At 42.3% G+C, this 25,633-nt stretch overlaps 1 protein-coding gene across 5 annotated transcripts in view; it reads right to left on the bottom strand.

The window, feature by feature from the left end:
- Positions 1-5,050: 5,050 nt before the first annotated feature.
- The window catches only part of LOC112214612 (UPF0687 protein C20orf27 homolog), a 33,998-nt gene continuing 13,415 nt past the window's right edge, over positions 5,051-25,633 (bottom strand). For 4 of the 5 annotated variants that reach the window (XM_024373497.2, XM_024373496.2, XM_024373498.2 and 1 more), the window contains 5 exons: positions 19,915-20,003; positions 16,284-16,438; positions 14,667-14,805; positions 13,810-13,935; positions 5,051-6,713 (listed from right to left, as the gene is read on the bottom strand). In XM_024373497.2, the coding sequence (XP_024229265.1) occupies positions 6,613-6,713; positions 13,810-13,935; positions 14,667-14,805; positions 16,284-16,438; positions 19,915-19,933 (540 nt within the window). In that variant the 5' untranslated portion in view covers positions 19,934-20,003 and the 3' untranslated portion in view covers positions 5,051-6,612. Of the gene's footprint in view, positions 6,714-13,809; positions 13,936-14,666; positions 14,806-16,283; positions 16,439-19,914; positions 20,004-23,770; positions 23,810-25,633 lie in introns of all 5 variants that reach the window. The other variant, XM_024373499.2, reaches the window with a different exon arrangement.

Below are 25,633 nucleotides of genomic sequence, written 5' to 3' on the forward strand. Positions count from 1 at the left end.
TTCGAGTTAATTGAATGCCTAAACCGTTGTTATGACTGCGCAGTAGGCCTAATTGTGGCTGTTGCTAATTGTAACTGGGAACAACTGCATGTGATTGTCTGTCTGTTGTAGGCCTACACAATTATAAAGCAAAAAACATCCACATTGTAAATGATTGGGATTAAATAATAACAGTTTTGCCAGGTAGGAAGATGCTAATTATTCAAATTGCTCATTATTCGTTTCAGATGTTGTAATCTGTCAATGCGTTGAATGGACCTGACAATCAGATCCTCCACTCAGCAGCAAGACAAGAGACGACTGATTGCCACAACAGCTCTGTGTGAGGGAGTATAAACCACACGCACACATGCACAAAATGTGTTTTGGTTATAATCATATACACCCTTCCACAAGCGCAATCCCTCTTCCCTAGCCATCACACGTGATGAACTATACAACTATTCAAAATGCACCACAAGTTTTCAAAATGTAAAATAGTATCACCACTTACCCATTCCCAATCATAGTTTTTCCCTTTCCATTTTCACTGCAAATAACGTCTTAAATTGAACATCCAATATTTTACCAGTCTTGTTGATACAACTGCGAAAGTATATGGTTTCCCATGGGACCATAATTGTTTCAATCACAGAATGATATCTGTTGTGCACTGTATTTTAAGTGGAGGGTGTTGGGTTGATATGATCTCGTAAACTGACTCTCCTTTCTTACTTTCCCCTGTGGGGATAAAGTTGGATTGAGTTGATGCTTCAGTCTCTTTCCAGTCATCTAAACAGCATTATGAAGTCTGTTTCATTCCCCCTATAATGCCTATTTCACACATCTGCCGAATCCTACTTAAAGCTCGAAGAAAGTGTTAATCTTCAAATCTTCACACACCATCAGTATAACTATTTCGTACAACTGTATTTCCCATAACGAATTACTGTTTTACAAAGTTCACAATGGTTAGGCTACCAAAAAGGTTATAGGTTGCACATACAAAAAAAAAGTTATAGGCGACGATACAGACTCTATAATGAATCGTTCGTTAGCCTATATAAACTTAATCTAGCAGACAAATGTTAGTTTATATAGTGTTTGTGCGTCTGATTCAACTCCCAGTGGGCATGGATTCTGTCAATCAATCCAGATTACTGCAATCTGTCGGTTCGCTCTGAACACGGAGCAGTGTTCATATTCAACAGGCTTTACACCATCAAATCTTTAAAATAAGATTTTGCAAACAAGTTGTGCTGCGTTATAGGTTGTGTTGCGTTATAGGCTATGACAGGGGTTAGCCTCGAGCTATTTGAGTCAGATAGATGTATATATAAAATATAGCAATTTCGGTTGCATTCTCTGGATACTGGTCCACTGCCATGCTTGGAGTTTGTAAGGGTTTTTAAAACATAACATTGTTAAATGTTAACGATAATTGCTATTTTGGGATTTACAGGGATTTCATTATTGTTATTAGTATAGTATCTGTAAAGATGTTTATAAATTACTATCGACATTTGTTCCAGCATGCATTGAAGGTCATGACATTGGTTTTAGGCTACATTTTTCCTAAAAGTTTTACAGCTATATATTAATTTTCATACATCTTAATTGTCTTTACTAAAAAGGAACATATTTTCTTTAAAAAAAAGATTATTAACTATCACATAGACTTATTCTTCAATTAAAAAATGTATGATGGTTGATTGGCATATCATTGATTGTCTCTGCAATTCTTCCAATGTGTTACATGTTTTAAAGTAGAATGGACATTGGAACTGAGGGGTTCTGAAGAGAGCGAGGGGAGGGAGGTGCACGGCAATTAGTGAAGACAGGTGTTCATCGTGGGTTTAGGCCTATGCACCAAGACCCGCAACTATAGCAACACAAGTACATACAATACACGTTTATTGAAATGTGTTAACTCATTAACATACGCCTATACAAATACATATATTATTTATATATATCATGATTTTGTTGGAGGATTTTGTTGGAGTCAACCTTAGCCTATATTTGCGCTTTGCTCTGTGGTTGATGTCAATCAGATTAAACTCGTCAGAATAGAGATGAGAGTTTCGAACACTCTCCGTGGGTCTCGCCTATCATACCCAAATACAAGGCTATGCTCTCCCGGTAGAGCGAGACAATGCTCTCGGGGCATAATTCTATTCATTTCAGATATTTAAAAGAGAGAGAGAAGGGGTGAAAATTGAACATGAAACATATGACCCATGCTGTCATGTGTCAAACTATTTATTTGGAAACGATTAGGTTTTAATATCCGATGTCCTGTTTCTGGAGCCAGAAGCCTGTACTCTGGTGTCCCAACTGCATGAACCTCAACAGCGTCTGAATAGTGGAAACAACTGAGCCTACCTTTAACCGACTGTTGAATTGTGTAGCCTATGCTTTGAATGAATGAATGCACGTTGCCTCATGGAACGGTAAGGCCAATCATTCATCACTTAAATTCTAATCACGGATAAACTGAAATTATAAACTTTTTCTAAAATAACAGATTGAATATATTGTATTTACTAAATTTGCTTGCAATGTGTCTTTGGTGGTAAATCATAAAGACAATACTTTTGTTTTACTTGTTAAATCAAAGTTTATTTGGAAGGTAACATACTGTACATTTTGTTACAGTAACTTACGACCGTTTACAGTGTAGGCAACTTCATTCTCAACTCATTTAGGCCTACATCTGCATGTCAAAGCATTAAAGTAGAATGGAACGTTTAGTCTCCACCAAAAACTCTGATATGTAATGAAAGGAGAAATGTTTGGAACATTTTTAATTAACTGTATGTTTTATTTGGGAAGATGTAGGCTACATAATACAGGTATATAGATGGTATATTCATTTTGATATCAGGTCACACGTCTTAATATTTATTTGTAACACAAGTCACAATTTATAAGTGATGTATACAAAGTCATAATTTCGTATGCATAAAATAGCCATTATAACCGTAGCCAACAGGTTATATGTCTTTAGGCTTTAATTGATGCCTATACAGGCTAATGAATGAAGATGTAAATCCGTCCATTTTAGCACGGATTTGATGACTAAATGATTTCAAACAACTGTCCACAAAACAAAAAATGAGACATTTTCGGTTGAGGGACCAACACCCGTTGTCCCTGCTCTGGTGAACGCTGTGATTTCAAAGCTCAGAATTGAGTTCAGGCTGTATCGAAATGGCGGTAGTCTTGTCTTGCGCGTTACGCCTACAGGCTACGGACAGAGTAACGCTAGCCAAAAACGATGCACAGAAAATGTATTATTTAAAATGTTCAAATAGTCTACATAGGCTCATATATTTAATATTATCTAAAGAACAGACGTTCAAAGTAGGCTAATGAATATTGGAGGTTTGCAGTCCTTTACATCTTGAATCCAAACGGTGAGTTTCATGTACTTCTAGATTTAGAGTGGATGCATTAGACCATGTAGCCTACTATACTGACCTACTCTACAATAAATGAATATGACTCCTAAAATAGTTTAATAGTAATGATAGCCTAATCAGTGGAAAAGTATGCAAAATTGGTTTACTGCTTTGCCTGTACACTTTGAATAATCCAAAGTATTATAGCAGTGTAAGCTTGTTATTATCCCTACCATTTTGACATGGCAATCTTAATATTTAATTTAAATGACAAATGCCTTGCTTCTGGATCCTTCAATTTATTTCCATATAGTTATCATGCAAAGTGGGTAGTTTACTATGCACCAGAGGGGTGGGAAACTTCGTTGCCTAGAAGTTGGTTCAGTGATGTAGACCTACTATTGAAGCAGTGACTGAAATGTATGGAGTTGCGATCACCCTCTCAGTAACATGATAAATATGATAATTCCCAGAGAGAAAGGAGAACGGTTTAACAGTCTACACTTTCTAATGCGGTCATTTAAGTAGTCTGTTTAGTGTATCAGTGGTGCATCATGGGTCAATCATTTTGGCCAGTTGATCGTTTTCTTAACTCTCTTTTTACTGTTGAGAGCTAGAGTTGTTCCCTGAAAACTAGTGCACACCATTCTACAAGGGAGATGCTATGTCCCTATTCTCTACCCTCCTCCCAAAGTAAAATGTGCACTTGCACACTCCAAGTTATTGATTTAAGCATTGAATTGGTGTAAGAATTGTTTGGAGGGAGTTACCACAATTGTTAACTTACATCCATGACGGGAAGCGTGCAAGTGCATACTTCGAGAGAAGGGTGGAGAACCAGGACAAAGACTCTAGAGAGGTGTTGCCATTTCTTTCCCACCCGGTCACACTGGCCTCATGGCTGCTGGCTGGGAAGGAACAGGAACTAGAACCGAAATGAGAGAGACAGAGTACAGACAACGGAATTTTCTGTGGCCGTGTCAACTTAGTGGACTGACTGTGAACCGTGTGTGTGTGTGTGTCTCTCAACTAGGGTACTACTGGGTCATGTTTACATCCCCTCATCCAAATGAAGGGATTGTGAAGTTATGCATAAAACACGTTATGCATTTAAAACAAATAAGTAAAGTCAATTTACATAAGCGGACTGGGTCATCTAAAGGAGACGGAATCGAGTCTTGTATCTTGGGTCTAACGGCTAGTTACGGTCATGACGGAACCAGAACACGAGAGCAGCCATGAAGTGGAGGAACAAAGAACACACAAACGCCAACCTAGAGAAGTCTTGACCGTTTGTAAGATTTTAAACTGTGGTTACAGCAGTAGGGAAAGTTGTGTCGTGATTGGGACTGAGACACACAAGGATGTGTGAGGTAGAGGGAAATGGAGGTGAAGCAAGAGCGAGACAAAGGGGACTAGGAAAACGGGTGCGTCAGGGTAAGGGGGGGGGATCAATTTTCTACCTAATCTATGGATCTGTGCCAATATCTAGACTGCAGCATACCCATAGCCTACGGGAAACACTATAAACCTCACGACAGATGTATCCTGTAGTACCATCACATCCAACAGAACACAGTGAATGGTACAGTAAGGACCACACTCCAGTGGGAAAATCACAGAGTTATGCAAATAGTGGACCAAAACGCACAGTTATACAAAAGTACTTATTTTTTTAAATACATCAACTTTATTCTTTCATGGCATAACAAAACAAGAGCGATCACAACAACAAACATCTATAAGGGAACATGTATTGTGTAGTGTATTGACTGATAAAATGCTGCCCCCCCCAGTACAGTAATCCCTCATTACAGTAACCTAAGAACCAGGGTTGGGGTCAATTCCATTTTAATTCTGGAAGTACAATGAAATTCCAATTCTTTTAAACGCTTTTCAATTAGAAATGTGGAATTTGGTTTCCTTTCTGAATTCACCCAACCCCGCTAAGAACAGACATGATGCCTATCACAATGTGGGTGGAGAATATTATTTTGATCAGTCTGACTGCATGAACAATAGTGCCCCCTCTTTTTCTACTCTTAACCCGTCGATGGGACTAGATCGGATGGTATCCAAGTCGAATCCACCATCCGTTTCACTATCGTTTGAAGCATGGCAGGGTTAGGGTCAATTCAGAAAGCAAACCACATTCCAATTCCGAATGATCCACATCGAAAAGCAGGGAAGACAATTGGAATTCCAGTGTACTTCCTGAATTGATTGGAATTTAAATGAAAATTGACCTCAACCTGGGAGGGTGGATCTAGCATGGACACCAGATAACAAGGGATAACTTTAAGACATTACAGAGCCTATTAAACACAAATATAAAAACAATTAAGGGCGAACACATTTAACACATGTAGATTGTCTGATTTGATAAAGAAAACAGGTTTAATTCCACTTCGCTATGTGAAATACAGAGACTGATTGTACTAGATATTCTAACTTGATGGGAATATTCATTTACAGTGACTAACTATTGACAGTAAACAGTGACTAACTATACTTCTTACTAAGAGATTAGGTTGCAACAAGAGTATGAGTGCTCAGAGAGGATGGTGAGGGGGTTGGGGGAGGGAGGGCAGGTTAGTGAGTGATAGATGGATTATTTTGTAACATTTTTATTATATTTATTTAACCTTTATCTATGCAAGGAATAGAAGGCAGTTGATGGTAAAAGCTATACAGCAACGTAGGCACTTGCAATTGATTCATAGCGTATAATTATTATTATTATGAACTTAAAATAAGTCATTTTCAATCCCTCCATGTCAGATGGGAGGGATACATTTAATGGTCTTTGTCGACCCCTACAGGTACTGTTAAAGCCAGGCTGGGTGAAATGGGCTGAATTGTTTACGTGAGCTTTGCTGCCCCCTATAGGTTTATTCAGAAAACATTCAACACAACATAGGGTCATGCAGTGGAAAGGCATGGGCAGTTGGATAATGTCTATCATTGCAGTACTAATGACAATTAAAAAATAGTACCTGTTTCAATGCATTTCAGATGCATTAACTAACTAGACTGGAGGTATGCTCAACAGAGATCTGATCACATTAGCCTTGCTTTAAAAAAAGAACCACTGTCCATTTCCTAATTTCATCCTCCTTTTGGACCAAAACATCTTGAATGGTCAGGGATAGTTTGGAGTGGATGATGAATTCCAATATATGTGGCACTGTCTTTTTGTTTGAATGTGTGTGTTGTCGCATTGCCTGGTCTAGTCAAATCCTTGCCAGTCACTCTGTTCAGAGTCATACTCCAGCTCCACTCCCACACAACGCACTCCTTCCAACAACATGGGTGTACCATGGTGACGGTCTGGAAAACAGAGAGAGAGAGAAACAGAAAAAGGGGAAAGAAAGAGATAAAATACCATTAGGTTATTTATCAGAAAGGGGTTAGCCTACAACATCAGACCAGTGCCAGTCCTCTATTACAGTGTGTTGCTAGTAAAGTAGAGCGAGAGAGAGGGTCAGTAAAGCCCAAAAGGATTTAAGCTGTGTGATCTGTTTCCCGGCCCCGTCACAAACTCACACACAACATCCCCTTCCCTCCTCTGCCTGCCTACAGACATTCATGTTCGCCTCCCCACTCTGTACCTACAGTGCCTTGCGAAAGTATTCGGCCCCCTTGAACTTTGCGACCTTTTGCCACATTTCAGGCTTCAAACATAAAGATATAAAACTGTATTTTTTTGTGTAGAATCAACAACAAGTGGGACACAATCATGAAGTGGAACAACATTTATTGGATATTTCAAACTTTTTTAACTAATCAAAAACTGAAAAATTGAGCGTGCAAAATTATTCAGCCCCTTTACTTTCAGTGCAGCAAACTCTCTCCAGAAGTTCAGTGAGGATCTCTGAATGATCCAATGTTGACCTAAATGACTAATGATGATAAATACAATCCACCTGTGTGTAATCAAGTCTCCGTATAAATGTACCTGCACTGTGATAGTCTCAGAGGTCCGTTAAAAGCGCAGAGAGCATCATGAAGAACAAGGAACACACCAGGCAGGTCCGAGATACTGTTGTGAAGCAGTTTAAAGCCGGATTTGGATACAAAAAGATTTCCCAAGCTTTAAACATCCCAAGGAGCACTGTGCAAGCGATAATATTGAAATGGAAGGAGTATCAGACCACTGCAAATCTACCAAGACCTGGCCGTCCCTCTAAACTTTCAGCTCATACAAGGAGAAGACTGATCAGAGATGCAGCCAAGAGGCCCATGATCACTCTGGATGAACTGCAGAGATCTACAGCTGAGGTGGGAGACTCTGTCCATAGGACAACAATCAGTCGTATATTGCACAAATCTGGCCTTTATGGAAGAATGGCAAGAAGAAAGCCATTTCTTAAAGATATCCATAAAAAGTGTTGTTTAAAGTTTGCCACAAGCCACCTGGGAGACACACCAAACATGTGGAAGAAGGTGCTCTGGTCAGATGAAACCAAAATTGAACTTTTTGGCAACAATGCAAAACGTTATGTTTGGCGTAAAAGCAACACAGCTCATCACCCAGAACACATCATCCCCACTGTCAAACATGGTGGTGGCAGCATCATGGTTTGGGCCTGCTTTTCTTCAGCAGGGACAGGGAAGATGGTTCAAATTGATGGGAAGATGGATGGAGCCAAATACAGGACCATTCTGGAAGAAAACCTGATGGAGTCTGCAAAAGACCTGAGACTGGGACGGAGATTTGTCTTCCAACAAGACAATGATCCAAAACATAAAGCAAAATCTACAATGGAATGGTTCAAAAATAAACATATCCAGGTGTTAGAATGGCCAAGTCAAAGTCCAGGCCTGAATCCAATCGAGAATCTGTGGAAAGAACTAAAAACTGCTGTTCACAAATGCTCTCCATCCAACCTCACTGAGCTCGAGCTGTTTTGCAAGGAGGAATGGGAAAAAACTTCAGTCTCTCGATGTGCAAAACTGATAGAGACATACCCCAAGCGACTTACAGCTGTAATCGCAGCAAAAGGTGGCGCTACAAAGTATTAACTTAAGGGGACTGAATAATTTTGCACGCCCAATTTTTCAGTTTTTGATTTGTTAAAAAAGTTTGAAATATCCAATAAATGTTGTTCCACTTCATGATTGTGCCCCACTTGTTGTTGATTCTTCACAAAAAAATACAGTTTTATATCTTTATGTTTGAAGCCTGAAATGTGGCAAAAAGGTCGCAAAGTTCAAGGGGGCCGAATACTTTCGCAAGGCACTGTACGTCCCAAAATCCCACCCTATTCCCTATGTAGGGCACTACTTTTGACCAGGGCCCATAGGGCTCTGGTCAAAAGTAGTACACCAAATAGGTAGTAGGGTGCCATTTGTGATATTGCATGTGAATACGAACGCTCCCATCTACCCATAAGGTATAGGGGACGCTTGCGTCTCACTTGGCCAAATGCCAGGGAAAATGCAGCACGGCAAATTCAAATTAAATTAAATAAAAACCCAACTTTCATTAAAATCACACATCTAGGATACTAAATTAAAGCTACACTCGTTGTGAATCGAGCCAACATGTCAGATTTTAAAAAGGCTTTTCGACGAAAGCATAAGAAGCTATTATCTGATTATAGCACAACAGTAAACAAAGAGAGTAGCATATTTCAACCCTGCAGGCGCTACACAAAACGCAGAAATTAAATATAAAAACATGCCTTACCTTTGACGAGCTTCTTTTGTTGGCACTCCAATATGTCCCATAAACATCACAATTGGTCCTTTTGTTCGATTAATTCCGTCCATATATATCCAAAATGTCAATTTATTTGGCGCGTTTCATCCAGAAAAAAACAGCTTCCAATTTGCAAAACGTCACTACAAAATATCTCAAAACTTGCCCATAAACGTTGCCAAAACATTTCAAACTACTTTTGTAATACAACTTTAGGTGTTTTTAAACGATAATAAACAATCAAATTGAAGACTGTGTTCAATACAGGAAGACAACAAACCAACGCTACTTTTCAAGTCTTGCACAACTCTCAACAGTGTTACCCAGTTCCTAGATGGCCGTACTTCTTCATTGCACAAAGGAATAACCTAATCCAAATTCCAAAGACTGGTGACATCCAGTGGAAGCGGTCGGTATTAAAAACAATTGGTTTCCCAATGAGAACTCACTGAACAGACAGACCTAAAAAAAACAAAAAAAACAGGGTTTTGCCTGCTACATAAGTTATGTTATACTCACAGACATGATTCAAACAGTTTTAGAAACTTCAGTGTTTTCTATCAAAATCTACAAATAATATGCATATCTTATATTCTTGGCATGAGTAACAAGAAGTTGAAATTGGGCACGCTATTTATCCAAAAGTGAAAATGCTGCCCCCTACTCCTCTGCCTGCCTACAGACGTTCATGTTCGCCTCCCCACTCTGTACCTACGTCCCAAAATCACGCCCTATTCCCTATGTAGGGCACTACTTTTGACGTCAAAAGTAGTACACCAAGTAGGTAGTAGGGTGCCATTTGTGACCTTGCATGTGAATACGAACGCTCCCATCTATCCATCTAACAAGTTCCCCATTTATGTGCGGTTCACTTCATTTTACTCAAGTTATCACATTATTGAAGTCATCAGTGATGCTTAACGCATGCTGTTCAGACTCACCAGGAGGTGGCAACAGCACACTACTACATAAATTGTTCTCAACCTATTATCCAAACATGAATTGTTAAGAGCAGTATCCGACTCCTAGGCGCTAGACTGTTACTCAATTCAACAACACTACACCATTGCCTTGCCTTGTTTGGGAAGACAATGACTAGTTGGCTACATTAAAACTAAACTGACACACCCAGAAATAACTGACATTTCGATTGAATTGTTCAACTGACCATGTATCCCCTTCCCATTTAGAAATGATATTATTAGAGAAAGAAGGGAGGTGGTTTTCAGCACTTGTGTACACAGGAAATTATGAGAGTTCACTGTACAGCGTGGTTCTCAAACCTCTCCTCAGGGACCGCAGACATTTCCCAATTTAAATTAACCCTTCAGAGCACATACAGCAAGATACAACACAAGTACTCATTTTTAGGACGGACAGAAGGCTTGTAATCGTTCCATGATGGCGTAGCAGACGGCCGTGTGTTGTGTTTGCCTTATCCCGTGTAAATAGACGTTTATTTTTTCTCGTATACATTTTAATCTCACTTTTTATCTACGAACTAAATATACTTTCCTGCAACCCAACTCACCCAATTTGGTACAGATCTGATATTTTTATTCCTTATAACTGGAACCTCCATCAGGAGCTAGCCAGCTAACTTGCTACTAGCCTTTGTTAGCCACGGCTAGCGGTCTTCACCTCTTAGCTCGGACACCGCCACAGCATATCGGACAGGTTCTCCCTACCACATCACCGGATTCCTGCCACTCTGGATCATTACACCGGATTATCGCAGCTAGCTAGCTGCTACTGTTAGCTAACGCCTCTGTCCCGAAGCAAGCACCAGTTAGACTTGAGCTAGCCACGAGCTAGGCCCAACTAATTCTAGGGCTACAATACCTCTTTTGCCAATTGGTTTGGACCCTTGTTTCTGGACCCCGTAGCTTTCTAAACGTCATGTCTCCCACTTGCCTAGCCTAGTACTGACTACTGAACGGCTCCCTGACTCACCTATTGCTGTTCTTTGGACCCTATGATCACTAGGCTACACAGCTGATGCCCCCTGGACTGTTCCAATAACACGGTACCCCATTTTGTTTATCTGTCGGCCCCAGCCTCGAACTCAGGTCCTGTATGTACTCAAATGACCCGCTCTGCCCATTCATCGCCATTTACCCGTTGTTGTCTTAGCTCTCCCGAATCAACACATGTGACCGCTTTATGCCTCTCTCTAATGTCAATATGCCTGTCTCGTCCTTATTGTGTTATTTCACTATAGAGCCCTCAGTCCCGCTCACCTTGCCTTAGATAGCTCGTGTCCCACCCCCCACACATGCTCACCTGGCTTAACACACTCCGCCAACCCTGATGTCCTAGCCGTGTCTGAATCTTGGCTTAGGAAGGCCACCAAAAACTCTGAAATTTCCATCACCAACTACAACATTTTCCGCCAAGATAGAACTGCCAAAGGGGGCGGGGTCACAATCTACTGCAGAGTTCTGTCATGCTATCCAGGTCTGTGCCCAAACAGTTTGAGCTTCTACTAAAAAGCCACCTTACCAGAAATAAGTCTCTCACTGTTGCCGCTTGCTATAGGCCCCCCTCAGGCCCCAGTTGTGCCCTGGACTCCATATGCAAATTGATTGCCCCCCACTTATCTTCAGAGTTCGTACTGTTAGGTGACCTAAACTGGGATATGTTTAACACTCCGGCAGTCCTACAATCTAAACTAGATGCCCTCAATCTCACACAGATTATCAATGAACCAACCCCAAATCCGTAAACACAGGTACCCTCATAGATATCATCCTGACCAACCTACCCTCTAAATACACCTCTGCCGTCTTCAACCAGGATCTCGCGATCACTGCCTCATTGCCTGCGTCCGTAATGGGTCCGCGGTCAAACGACCACCCCTCATCACTGTCAAATGCTCCCTAAAACACTTTAGCGAGCAGGCCTTTCTAATCGAGCTGGCCCGGGTATCCTGGAAGGATATTGACCTCACCCAGTCAGTAGAGGATGCCTGGTTATTCTTTAAAAAGTGCTTTCCTCACCAAATTAAATAAGCATGCCCCATTCAAAAAATGTAGAACTAAGAACAGATATAGCCCTTGGTTCACTCTTGACTTGACTGCCCTTGACCAGCAAAAAACATCCTGTGGTGTACCACATTAGCATTGAATAGACCCCGCAATACGCAATTTTTATGGGAAGTCAGGAACCAATATACACAGTTTGTCAGGGAACCAAAGGCTAGCTTTTTCAAACAGAAATTTGCATCCTGTAGCACAAATTCCAAAAAGTTTTGGGACACTAAAGTCCGTGGAGAATAAGAGCACCTCCTCCCAGCTGCCTACTGCACTGAGGCTAGGAAACACTCACCACCGATAAATCCACGATAATCGAGAATTTCAAGAAGCATTTTTCTACGGCTGGCCTTGCTTTCCACCGGGCCATGCTCTCCTTCCAGACTCACATTAAGCATCTCCAATCCAAAATTAAATCTAGAATCGGCTTCCTATTTCGCAACAAAGCCTCCTTCACTCATGCTGCTAAACATACCCTCGTAAAACTGACTATCCTACCAATCCTTGACTTCGGCAATGTAATTTACAAAATAGCCTCCAACACTCTACTCAGCAAATTAGATGTAGTCTATCACAGTGCCATCGGTTTTGTCAGCAAAGCCCCATATACTACCCACCACTGTGACCTGTATCCTCTCGTTGGCTGGCCCTCGCTTCATATTCGTCGCCAAACCCACTGGCTCCATCTATAAGTCTTGGCTATGTCAGCTCACTGGTCACCATAGCAACACCCACCTGTAGCATGGACTCCAGCAGGTATATTTCACTGGGCATCCCCAAAGCCAACTCCTCCTTTGGCTGCCTTTCCTTCCAGTTCTCTGCTGCCAATGACTGGAACGAATTGCAAAAATCACTGAAGCTGGAGACGTATCTCCCTCTCCAACTTTAAGCATCAGCTGTCAGAGCAGCTTACCGATCACTGCACCTGTACACAGCCCATCTGTAAATTACCCACCCAACTACCTCATCCCCATATTGTTATTTATTTTTGATCATTTGCACCCCAGTATCACTACTTACACATCTGCACATCTATCGCTCCAGTGTTAATGCTAAATTGTAATTATTTCGTCACTATGGCCTATTTAATGCCTTACCTCCCTAATCTTACTACATTTGCACACACTGTATACTGATTTGAATATTGTGTTATTGACTGTACGTTTGTTTATCCCATGTGTAACACTGTTGTTTTTGTTGCACTGCTTTGCTTTATCTTGGACAGGTCGCAGTTGTAAATGAGAACTTGTTCTCAATCAGGCCTACCTGGTTAAATAAAGGTTAAAAATTTTTTTTATTTTTTTAAAAGTGGTGACTACAAGTTTTAGTTGCATGAAAAGTGTGCAGGTGATCAGATCTCACAACACCTGGAGAAGTGTTTAACATCTCTCAGGAACCACACTGACATGATACAGAAATCTTCTGAGATCTACACATGCTCACGTCTCAAAGTACTGCTATATCATTTTGGTCGCTAAACACTTTCCCAGGCATTGCGAGATCTCCTGCACAGCGTGACTGCAATGAAGACAACGTGGAACAAATTGGTTTTGTCATCATGGCTGTAACTGTAGACTTACCTGCTGCGGGGTGAAGTTCCCCTTGGTACAGATCTAGGATCAGGTCATCCCTTCGTCAATCCCAATCTTATCCAAAACAGAGTCTAGGGACAACTTCCCCCTACACTTACCCATGACGCGGGCTTGAACCTTGACCCCCACACAGACTTCCTCCTGGCTCTCACTGACCAGCATCAGCTCCTCACATAGCACTCCCTCCTGGTGGGCCATGTACTCACACGTCACTCTCAGACCACCTGGGGAGGGGGGGGGAAGAGGGGAGGAAGGGAGAGCGAGAGAGAGAAAGATACTTGTTATGACTGCAATAATTGTATTATTTGTTGACTTTTCCCTCTATTTTTTCTGTATTTCTTACACTCAATTAAGTATGGGTGTTTCTCTTGAATGGGTAGAGTGGACAGAGATGCCAGACTCACAGGGCCAGGGGAGCGAAATGTCTACCAGAGTGTAAAAACTCTGGGGTCAAGCACATTAAACACAGCTGGCCAACACTACAAATCACACACACACACACACACACACACACACACACACACACAAAAGTAGAAGGTCATGGTATCCCAGCAGATGGTGAAATGGAATGGCACAACAAACTAAAGTCAATGCTAGAACAAACCACTGTAGTGAGTAAGTGGTAATAAAAACCCTCATTACGAACTACAGAAACCCCTTGGGGGATGTTAGCAATCTTTCAGTGTTTCCTGTACATATTAGTTGTCTGGCTACTATAAAGAATGACTGATATGAAGGTCTGGTCAACTGGAGAAAGATCAGTGAATTTCAAAAGGGTTTGGATTCTGGGTGTAGGGAAAAGGCTGTATCTGGGGGTTGGGCTGACAGCTACAGTAAAACCGAAGCGTGGGCTAGTAGGTCGAAGTAGCTGGGGCTGGAGTCTGGGGTTAGATGGGCGGGTGGGACTGGGACCGGGACAAGGGCTGAGGCCGGCTTGACCAAGACTCTGACATACCCTCTGCTACAGGAGTGATATTGGTGATGCAGATGTGCTGGTTGGGTACAGGAGCTGGACACACAGCCTTCCCCAGTGACGGAACCTCAGGGAGGTCGAAGACAATCTCATACTTGTGCTGGGTCTTCAGAAAACCAACCTGAGGGTGGGGGGGGATGGACAGGAGACAGAAAAAGAGACTAATTCAGTCACCATATTCACAAATGCCCAGGAAAGGCATTTTCAAGCAATAAAAGACAGAGCTACCCTGCAAAGAAGCTTCCTGTTTTGAACATGCACATCCTTAAGTTTCATCTGATGACAAAAATTGCTACAAAAAGAAACTTGCTTTTCTCTCTCTGATAAACATCCTTTCTGGTTCATGTAATTTCATAAAAACGACAATGCAATATAACAGCAGCAAGAAAGAGAGAGTGAAGATGTAAAAAAATATACAAATAAAAATGGCGAGCAAGCAAAAAGCTGCAAGAGAAGAGGGAGAAAAGAGCAAGCCAGAGGAAGAGAGGAGCCAAAAGATAACCCTCAGCACTTCCAGTGAGTCTCGAATGCCTCAAACAAGCAACCCAAGCCTCAAATGCCCCTCTAGCAATGTCAAACAAAAACACAGAACAAGTGAAGGAGATCGAGAGGGAAGAGTGTGAAGGAAACAAACAAACCCAGTGCTTTGATTATACAGCTATGCAACGTATCGTCCATCTCCAACCACCCCACACACTACAGCCCACCACATCTGATCGACACAAGCCCCGGTTGCCAGTCGCGACTCTGGCTACGATTGGTCTACCCCCGTTTCCATGGCAACCATGAGGTTCCTAGTGGGTAGATGAGAACTTCAGACGCACGGCACATTCAACCCTGCCGTCTGTCTGGTGGATCCCGCTTCCCACACCAGGGCAGTGGAATAAAAGGACGGTCAGAACAGCACAGTCATACTGCCCAGGCCTACTGTTACTGTTCTGCAGAGACTACAGAGGTTCTCTGATCCACTTCAATGCCTGGTTCCACATCTACTTGTGCTGTATAGCCAACTTGGCAATTTGCAGCACAAACAGATCTGTGACCAGGCTAATGGCTCCTAAAACAGTCCAAAAAAAAAAAATGGGGCTAGCTACTAGCGAAGTGTAGACTAGTTTAGTTTACTAGGATCCCCCTTAGCTTGTTGCTCATGCAGCAGCTACTCTTCCTAGGGTCCACTAGCTATGGAGCCCAGGAAGTGGGGCTAAGTTTTTATTGGACAGGTCTCATTGGTCAGGATAAACTCAGGGCCCTAACGTGAACAGTTGATGGTTGGAGGGCTATGGGAGCAGGAAGTAAGGAGAGATCTATCTGGCATAAGTGGAAGTGAACCTTAAAAACAGAGACCGGAAATTAGAAGATGAGAGAAAAGCCTGTCTCCTCCCCTTAGTTGTCATACAGGGTCGTAGTTTAAAAATGGCAACACTGGCTGTATTGACTTTTACAAGTAAAGAAGAGTGACTGTGGGACCACTAGAGATTTCGAAGGGGTAAGTTTCAGAGTATCCTGGCTCTCTGGGTGTGCCGTTTATGCCAACTGTTATGGTCATTGACACGTCAGACATGTTAAATTTGCCAATCCAAAAAAACAACAAAACCCCACCTTGACCATGAAGTTCCCATCGGGCTGAGGGATCACCATGACGACAGAGTCGTGGAGCTTCTTGTCAAAGTGGACATGGGAGGGGGTGCCGGCGGGAGCAATAGCGGTGGTTGGCTCTTCTGAGAAACTGACGGCCCCCGCCTTTGCCGCAGAGCCTGAGGAGAGAACAACTACCTCAGTATACATAAACAACAGCGTTGATGTAACAGTACTCTTCTTGCGTTGTGTACAATCAGTCATCGACACGGAACTCCAATATGTAGCACCAGTCATGTAACTTTATTCTGATAGGAACGACACAAAATTGCACGTCATGCAATGCTCGTCTCACCATCCAACTCTGCACTCACGCACTGTACAAAATATATGAACCCCCCACCAGACACAGTAAGTTGCTAGCTAGTACTGGCGGGAATTCTTTACAACAAAATGCACAACAAATATTCTCCAAAAACCACTGCATCTTGTGTGATGTTCGAATAACATTTACAAACAATTTGATATAAATTGTACATTTAAATCATCACTTGAGAGTATAAAAATCACTTTTGATGTACAGTGCTTTGCAACCAACAACTTACCGCTGGTTTGGTGCTTGTTCACTGGGACGATTCTAACTGGAACATCCCCCTCGTAAGCAAGCTACGCAAACCAGCCAATAAGATGCCATGTTGAGTAGGTGAAGGCAAGACAAACTCAAACCAAAAACCCATTGGCTTAACAATAAAGTGGCAAGGGGAATCACCAATATAACCCTGTTACATTGACACACACACACCTTCAATCACAGTACACACCTTCAATCACAGTACACACACAAAAATCACACACTAATTGCAAGTCCCTCTGGTCCAACAGTTCACTATGCAAGCGATTTTCTTATGCCAGTGACACTCAGGAATAAGTCACAAAAATAAAATGGTTTTCTTTACAAGAGAGAAGAACAGGGCAACTTGAATGTTTTGATTGTAATCCAACTTATTTTCTGCCTGTCTGAGGTGCGTGTCATTCTGGTGCCTTCAAATGTCTGGGGAAACTCGGATCCCTCTTACACGGAACAAAAATATCAACGCAACATGTTGATATAAATGCTGAGATAATATATTTCAGAAATGTTCCATATGCACAAAAAGCTTATCTCAAATGTTGTGCACAAATTTGTTTACATCCATGTTAGTGAGCATTTATGCTTTACCAAGATAATCCATCCCCTTGACAGCTGTGGCATATCAAGGAGTTGATTAAACAGCATGATCATTACACAGGTGCACTGTGCAGGGGACAATAAAAGGCCAATCTAAAATGTTCAGTTTTGTCACAAAACAGGGCCACAGATGTCTCAAGGGAGAATACAATTGGCATACTGACTGCAGGAAGGTCCACCAGAGCTGTTGTCAGAGAATTTAGTGTTAATTTCTCTACCATAAGCCACCTCCCACGTCAGTTTAGAGAATTTGGCAGTACGTCCAACCGGCCTCACAACCGCAGACCACGTGTATGGCATTGTGTGGGCGAGCGGTTTGTTGATGTCAACGTTGTGAACAGAGTGCCCCATGGTGGCGGTGGGGTTACGGTATGGGCAGGCATAAGCTACGGACAATGGACACAATGGAATTTTATCGATGGCAATTTGAATACGCAGAGATAACATGACGAGATTCTAAGGCCCATTGTCGTGCCATTCATCCGCAGCCATCACCTCATGTTTCATGATAATGCACGGCACCATGTCGCAAGGATCTGTACACAATTCCTGAAAGATTAAATGTCCCAGTTCTTCATTGGCCTGCATACGCACCAGAGCAAGATTATGGTAACTTCCCAAAGTTCCCCGGTTTTTCAGAAATCCTGGTTGGAGGATTCCCGGAATTCCTGCTTATACTCTAGTGATTCCAATCTTCCCATTTCTGGAAAACCGGGGAATTTGGGGAAAGTTGCAGTACAGAAGAACAGAACTGTTATGGAAGTGTGATGTAGAAGATGCGTAACTCTTGCGACGCCCCAATCATCTCTCCTTCCTCCCAAAGTGTACACTTGTTCCCTTCACTGATTTGAAAGGTAATTACTGGTATAAAAATATGGTTGAAACTCCCTCTACCCCATGCCTCGACCAACCCAATGCTATAAGATTTGTGGGAGCTAATAAATGTGTACACTTCATGAGAAAGGAGAAATTATTGGAACGCACCCTCTGAGTAGCTCTGTGTCCACTCCAATATGAAGCCTAGCTACTAGGCTACACTACATTTGTGGATTCAGACAATACTAAGAGATCCACAGCCTTTTAAACAAGACCGTTTGGTTAATCCACATTCTCTGGACACCAGCCCAGAGCATTTAAGTGAGCCTGCCTTGGTACTATTCCATTGTGCCAGTCGATGTCCTTCCAGGACTCTCTCTCTCTCCCTCCATTCTACATCCCAGACACATAAAAAATACATTGAGATGAAACCAAATAGAAAGTCTCTCATTGTCTGTAGCTTAAATTAATCAAAGTGAGGACAAAGACCCAGGGAGAGCTGAGCTCTGTGTGCAGAAACAAAGACCCAATCTCCTCTGGGACGGGGGTATTAATGACAGTGACCTGTCTCCCAGCTGGTGTTCTCTCTTGCTGTGTTTCTATGAGGTTCCCTGAACAATTCCTGCTTATCTGTCATGTGCATCATATTCATTCACACAGACACACTTCAGGCTTAATTCAATCAAGTCCACATTGTGGTTTTTCCCAAAACTAGAATCCCTTCAAATTACACACATCCAAAGACTAACTGGATAAATGTAGTTCTCAGACTAAAGACGTGGTATGTGTGCATTGTAAACAAAGACATTGCATACGTAAACGTCGCCATTTAGGGGTTGGATTGAATTCCAGCCACTGTCTCCCAGGTCTTATTCTCTTGTCTCATGTTGCCTGTACCCTTCCTGATTATCACTTCTTTAAATTACACACTTACTAAGTATTTCTATACTGTAGTGCTGTTATAACATAGGGGAGGGTGAGAGTGGGAGAGCCTTTACCATCTCCATGCCAAGACCTCCCGTGTTGTTGCCACAAAGCCTCCGAAATCACAAACAACAAACTATTACAGGTTTGAGTACTGTTCGATCAGTGAAAAGCCTGATTTTTGGGGGCTTCAATTTGATAGCAAACTTAAGAGCAGTGATGGAGCCCATAGACCTCTAGTCAGAAGTAGCACACTAAGTACCCCTAACAGTACATATTTTTGGTGTGGCCCCAGGTAAGCGCACCTGATTCTACTTGTCAACTAATCATCAAGCCCTTGACAAGTTGAATCGGGTGTTTTTGCCTGGGGTTACAACAAAAGTGTGTGCTGTTTGGGGTACTCGAAGACCGGCGTTGGGAAACCCCGATCTAGGCAATAGGGTACCATTTTGAAAACAGACAGTATAAGGGAGACTGATGGGAGCCTGATCCAGACATCGACAATGTCTGCCAACCCGAAGAAGAATAAAGAAACGTAGTAAAGGAGTTAGGCTAAGGTTAAGGTTCACTCAGCTGCACCATGTTTTGAATTTGAACACACTTTTGAAGTACCAATTCTTGCAATGAACACCACATAATAGGGAAAACACACAAATATCAGAGCAACAAAACAAGGACGATACTTACTCTTCCTAGCAGTAGCCATGCCAGGGTCAATCCTACACAGAATCCACCCGTCACAGCCTGGTCATCTATGGCCCAGCCTCAAAACAACCCTGAGAGAGACAGAGGATAAAGGACAGGATTCAATGATAAAGTATGAAAGCTGCCTCCCAAGTGGTGCAGTGGTCTAAGGCCACTAGAGATCCTGGTTCGAGTCCAGACTCTGTTGCAGCCGGCCGTGACCGGGAGACCCATGGAGCGGCGCATAATTGGCCCAGTGTTGTCCGGGTTAGGGGAGGGTTTGGCCGGCAGGGATGTTCTTGTCCCATCGCACACTAGTGACTCCTGTGGCCGGCCGGGCGCAATTTTTTACCTTTATTTAACTAGGCAAGTCAATTAAGAACAAATTCTTATTTACAATGACGGCCTAGGAACAGTGGGTTAACTGTCTGTTCAGGGGCAGAACGACAGATTTGTACCTTGTCAGCTCGGGGATTTGAACTTGCAACCTTCCGGTTACTAGTCCAACACTAACCACTAGGCTACCCTGCCGCTCCAAATGCACGCTGACACGGTAGCCAGGTGTACGGTGTTTCCCCCCGACACATTGGTACGGCTGGCTTCCGGGTTAAGCGAGCAGTGTGTCAAAGAAGCAGCGCGGCATGGCTGTGGTTGTGTTTTTCAGAGGACGCACGGCTCTCGACCTTCGCCTCTCCTGAGTCAGTATGGGAGTTGCAGCGATGGGACAAGACTAACTCCCAATTGGATACCACGAAATTGGGGAGAAATACCTCAAATTTAAAAAATAATGTAAATAGCGAGAATCCATAGTTGATAAAGCCATTTTGGACGTATTAATTAATGATATATACCCATTGATTCTTGAAGAATATAAATAAAAAATGCCTCATAAGCATAATAAACTGTTGTACCCCATCAGAACCCAAAATATGCACATGTTTTACACCAATGGTGTTCAAACAATGTAAATGTAAAACAAACACTGTATAGCCGCAAAACGAGGGCCGGGACAATGCCAGTATCGCAGCAAGGAAACAAAACACAAAGCGGATTGAACTTTAGTTAAACAGCCCTAATTTATTTATTTTCCAAGCTTATGGCACGCAATATTTTTACATACAGCATGTTATTAAAAGGACCAAAGAGTTTAGTCTCCTTTGTGTGTGAATTTTGGCATCTAATTTTTTTTTTATTGTGATAGTACTCAAAACATGGTTAGAACTATAATTTTTATATTGTGGATGGTCACTCCCTGCGTCCATAGCTCAGTCTATCAATTTAAGAGTGGTCACATTTGTCCCGTACCTCAGCTTTTTACCAAAACAGAGGGGTGCCGCTTTGTTATTGGTAAGGACTCTAGCTTTAACACAAGTAGGGAGGGCAAGAAAGAAAGAGCTAAAGGAAGAAAGGAAAAGGTGACGTAACAGTAATGAAATCAGGAAATAAATGCTTCTGAAAGACAAGCTAATATTTGTCTTTAATAAATCCTCGCCCCAGGTTACTAATTCTGCAGGTCAAACAACAGCACCCAGCTGTGTGTGCCAGGCTCCATCTCCAAGGGACTGTGACTTGAATTAAAGAAAAACAACAAACATTCAAAGAGGATTACATGTACACCGAGGAGATTCAGATGGTTAATTACTACATTTTTCAGGGAAACTTCTCACGGGTTTCTGTAAAAGAAAGCACAAAATATTACCCGAACAAAAACCAAGATAGCCAGGCTTCCTAAAAGGTTGTCGAAGGACGCAGCACTCTTAGTGATTGAAATTACGTCAAGTGAGGGTAATAGGGGGGTGCTGACATACTATGAAAATTAGCAAGTTGCTCTGACTAACTGTATAACCACCAGCCTGAAAATAACTTAGGTAGGTTGAGGTGACCAATGACTAGTTTGTTTCACCATATTGCTTTTGCCTATTCAGTTGTTTCAGATCAGTCAGTAGCTACAGCAAGAGGTTGTTGCATTGTCCGTTGGGATTAGCCACTATTGGAAGAGTACCATAACAAGATGTGCTTATACAATGCACCTCTAAAAAATAAATAAGCATTGAATAATGGATTGTGTGAGTGATCTACATCGAACATTTTATATGCTATAGGCTATGTCTTGTGGCTAAGCTATTTTTATCATGGCAACAGAGGCCTGATACATTCTAAAATGACCTGACTGCACCCTCACGAATTTAACCAAGTGAACAGTGAGAAATAGTAACTCTGCAGGAAGTAAAAGGATCAAAAACCGCTGGAGGTTTGAACCCAGTTGTCATTTGGTTCAAAGATCCTGGGAAAGAAACGATTGAACACACTGACACTCCCTCCTTTTTACCCTGCAAAGAAGGAAGAAGCATCCATGAGGGAGGTGACTAAAGCAAGTGATTTTTTTTACAACCAAATCTAAATTTATGTAAATGGAATGTTATACAAGGGTTCAGACACCTTTTTTGTGATTTCACATGAGAAACTTACCCCAAACAGCAAATCACTTCCTCATCCTCATTGTGTAGTATGGGGGCCCAAAAAAACATGAACAAAGGCCCAAATACGGCCTTTTAGAAATGGCAAAGCTCTCAGCATAGGGATGTAGGTCTTAAGATGTTGTACACATGAAATTGGGTCCTTACGAATTTTATCTGCAATGTTACATTCCCTTTTGCACTACTTGAGCCATTTCCCTTATCCAGCTATTCCATTCTCCGTGTAGCTACAGGTAACTGCCAAAATAAAGGAAACACCAACATAAAGTGTCTTAATAGTGTGTTGGGCCAGAACAGCTTTGATGCGCCATGGCATAGATTCTACAAGTGTCTGGAACTCCCTGTGTGGAAGCACCCCATGCTTTCAATATACTTTGTATCCCTCATTTACTTAAGTGTTTCCTTTGTTTTCGCAGTTACCTGTAGAATGGACGGATCGATATCGCTCGAGTCACAACAAAATGGAATATTACACTGCGGATTAAGTTCAGAATGACACAGTTTCATGTGTACAACAGCTAAAGACCTGCATAACAATTTATTTTTCCTTCATAACAAAAATGGAAGATTCTGAACTAGAAGTAACTTAAAGTTAGCTAGCTTGCTAGCCTAGCTGGGCAAGTTAGCTAGCTAGTTAACATCACAATCCCGTACTGAACTTTGAAAGCCATCAGCTAAATCATATAGCTATCTTTTGGTATACACACAGTCAAACAATTTCACCTATGCCATGGTAATCACTGCTAGACTGGTAGTTACCGTCAGCAGAGTAAACATGTTTGTTTGTTCATTCTATCTTTGACTGACGTTAGCTAACTTAATGTTACCAAATAAAGAGCATCTCAATTTGGTAGCCATCTCTTCCACCTTGTCTGGAAAACACTCAGTTACTAAAAATAGAATTGTTGATATAGCTAAATCACTCTGTGTGTTGGTAGCAATGATGAATGTGTATAACATTGTCTGTGGTTAGTTAGTTGGTTCTCAGAGTCTCAAGCTGGCTAGCAATGTTGCTGCTAATTTAGTGATGCTAGTTAGCTAAACAGCAAGCTGACAATATTGAAATGTCCATGTTAGCTATGCTTAGTCTAAGACATACAACAATGCACAATTTAACCACCCCACTAATTGTGTATTTTGTTGTAGGTGGTACTGAATCTGATTCCACAAACATGCGCTTCCAACCCCTAGTGCTGCACAAGGTGGAAGTATATTGGTCAAAATATTTACAAGCTGATGATGGTTAAGATGACAATTTACAGTAAGCACGGAATAAACATGAAATGGTAGTGTTTCTATTGCTGAGTTATGTTATGGGGTTACAGGTGGATAGAGGTAGCCTGAGGACCACAGAGTACACAAGCATGAGGGAGCGGACATACCTTGCGGTTTTGGAGCACATCAAGATTGTGGGACAGAAACTAGCAAGAGACACGGAAAGGTGGAAAATCAAGACTACAACAGTCATCAAACAAATCACCTCATTATTCTCTCTGCAGATTCTCAAAACGCAATACAAAGACATGTCTACAGAAATCCCCTGTAAAGGGCTGCTATTGACAAGAATGATCTGTCAAAGTCAATGGGCTGGGGGAGGTTTACAGAGTACTTTGAGATGAGGAAGGGTTTTTTGGTTGTGCAGGGTTGTGCTTAGACAGTAACTGTATTGTGAATTTCTCTGTATACACAACAATTCATACTGTGTAAGAACTGCCTTCCTAAGTCTTTTCACACCTTCTTTAGCCCCCCCCCCATGCACTTTGTTGACTGTCCCTAAACCAGCCTTTCTTAAAGTATGGCCCAAAGTGGGTCACCGACCTGTTAATGGTCTCAGACTACTTGTATAATTATTTCATTAATTACTGGAATTGATTTGGCCAAGTACAACTGCACTCTGTTTAGCAGTGGTGTCCCTGCTCAGTTTGGCAGCTGTGCAGGTGGGCAGGAGATGCCCGTGTGCTTCGCGGTTTACCGGATATTTTTTCTGCAGTTTTCTTGAAGATCACTCCACGACCCACACACTTGCAGCAGCGCGATCGTCAGCTAGCAAGGCATTGTTGTCATTTTATAACAGGTGATGATAAGCAAAGGGAGTACCATCTCTCATAGTTGTCAATGTAAGTTTCTCTTTCAAACAATCCCCTTGTACCCAGCTAATAGCTAGCTAGCTAGTTAACTACTAATACACTGCTCAGAAAAATAAAGGGAACACTAAAATAACACATCCTAGATCTGAATGAATGGAATATTCTTATTAAATCATTTTTTCTTTACATAGTTGAATGTGCTGACAACAAAAATCACACAAAAATGATCAATGGAAATCAAATTTATCAACCCATGGAGGTCTGGATTTGGAGTCACACTCAAAATTAAAAGTGGAAAACCACACTACGGGCTGATCAACGAAAGATGTAATGTCCTTAAAACAAGTAAAAATGAGGCTCAGTAGTGTGTGTGGCCTCCACGTGCCTGCATGACCTCCCTACAATGCCTGGGCATGCTCCTGATGAGGTGGCAGATGGTCTCCTGAGGGATCTCCTCCCAGACCTGGATCAAAGCATCCGCCAACTCCTGGACAGTCTGTGGTGCAACGTGGCGTTGGTAGATGGAGCGAGACATGATGTCCCAGATGTGCTCAATTGGATTCAGGTCTGGGGAACGGGCGGGCCAGTCCATAGCATCCATGCCTTCCTCTTGCAGGAACTGCTGACACACTCCAGCCACAAGGTCTAGGATTGTCTTGCATTAGGAGGAACCCAGGGCCAACCGCACCCGCATATGGTCTCACAAGGGGTCTGAGGATCTCATCTCGGTGCCTAATGGCAGTCAGGCTACCTCTGGCGAACACATGGAGGGCTGTGCGGCCCCCCCAAAAAAATGCCACCCCACACCATGACTGACCCACCGCCAAACCGGTCATGCTGGAGGATGTTGCAGGCAGCAGAACGTTCTCCACGGCGTCTCCAGACTCTGTCACATGTGCTCAATGTGAACCCGCTTTCATCTGTGAAGAGCACAGGGCGCCAGTGGCGAATTTGCCAATCTTGGTGTTCTCTGGCAAATGCCAAACGTCCTGCACGGTGTTGGGCTGTAAGCACAACCCCCACCTGTGGACGTTGGGCCCTCATAGAGTCAGAAACAGACTGTTTGAGCAGACACATGCACATTTGTGGCCTGCTGGAGGTCATTTTGCAGGTCTCTGGCAGTGCTCCTCCTTGCACAAAGGCGGAGGTAGCAGTCCT

Source organism: Oncorhynchus tshawytscha, linkage group LG09 (genome assembly GCF_018296145.1).
Source record: "Oncorhynchus tshawytscha isolate Ot180627B linkage group LG09, Otsh_v2.0, whole genome shotgun sequence".
In the NCBI taxonomy this organism is placed as follows: Eukaryota; Metazoa; Chordata; class Actinopteri; order Salmoniformes; family Salmonidae; genus Oncorhynchus; species Oncorhynchus tshawytscha.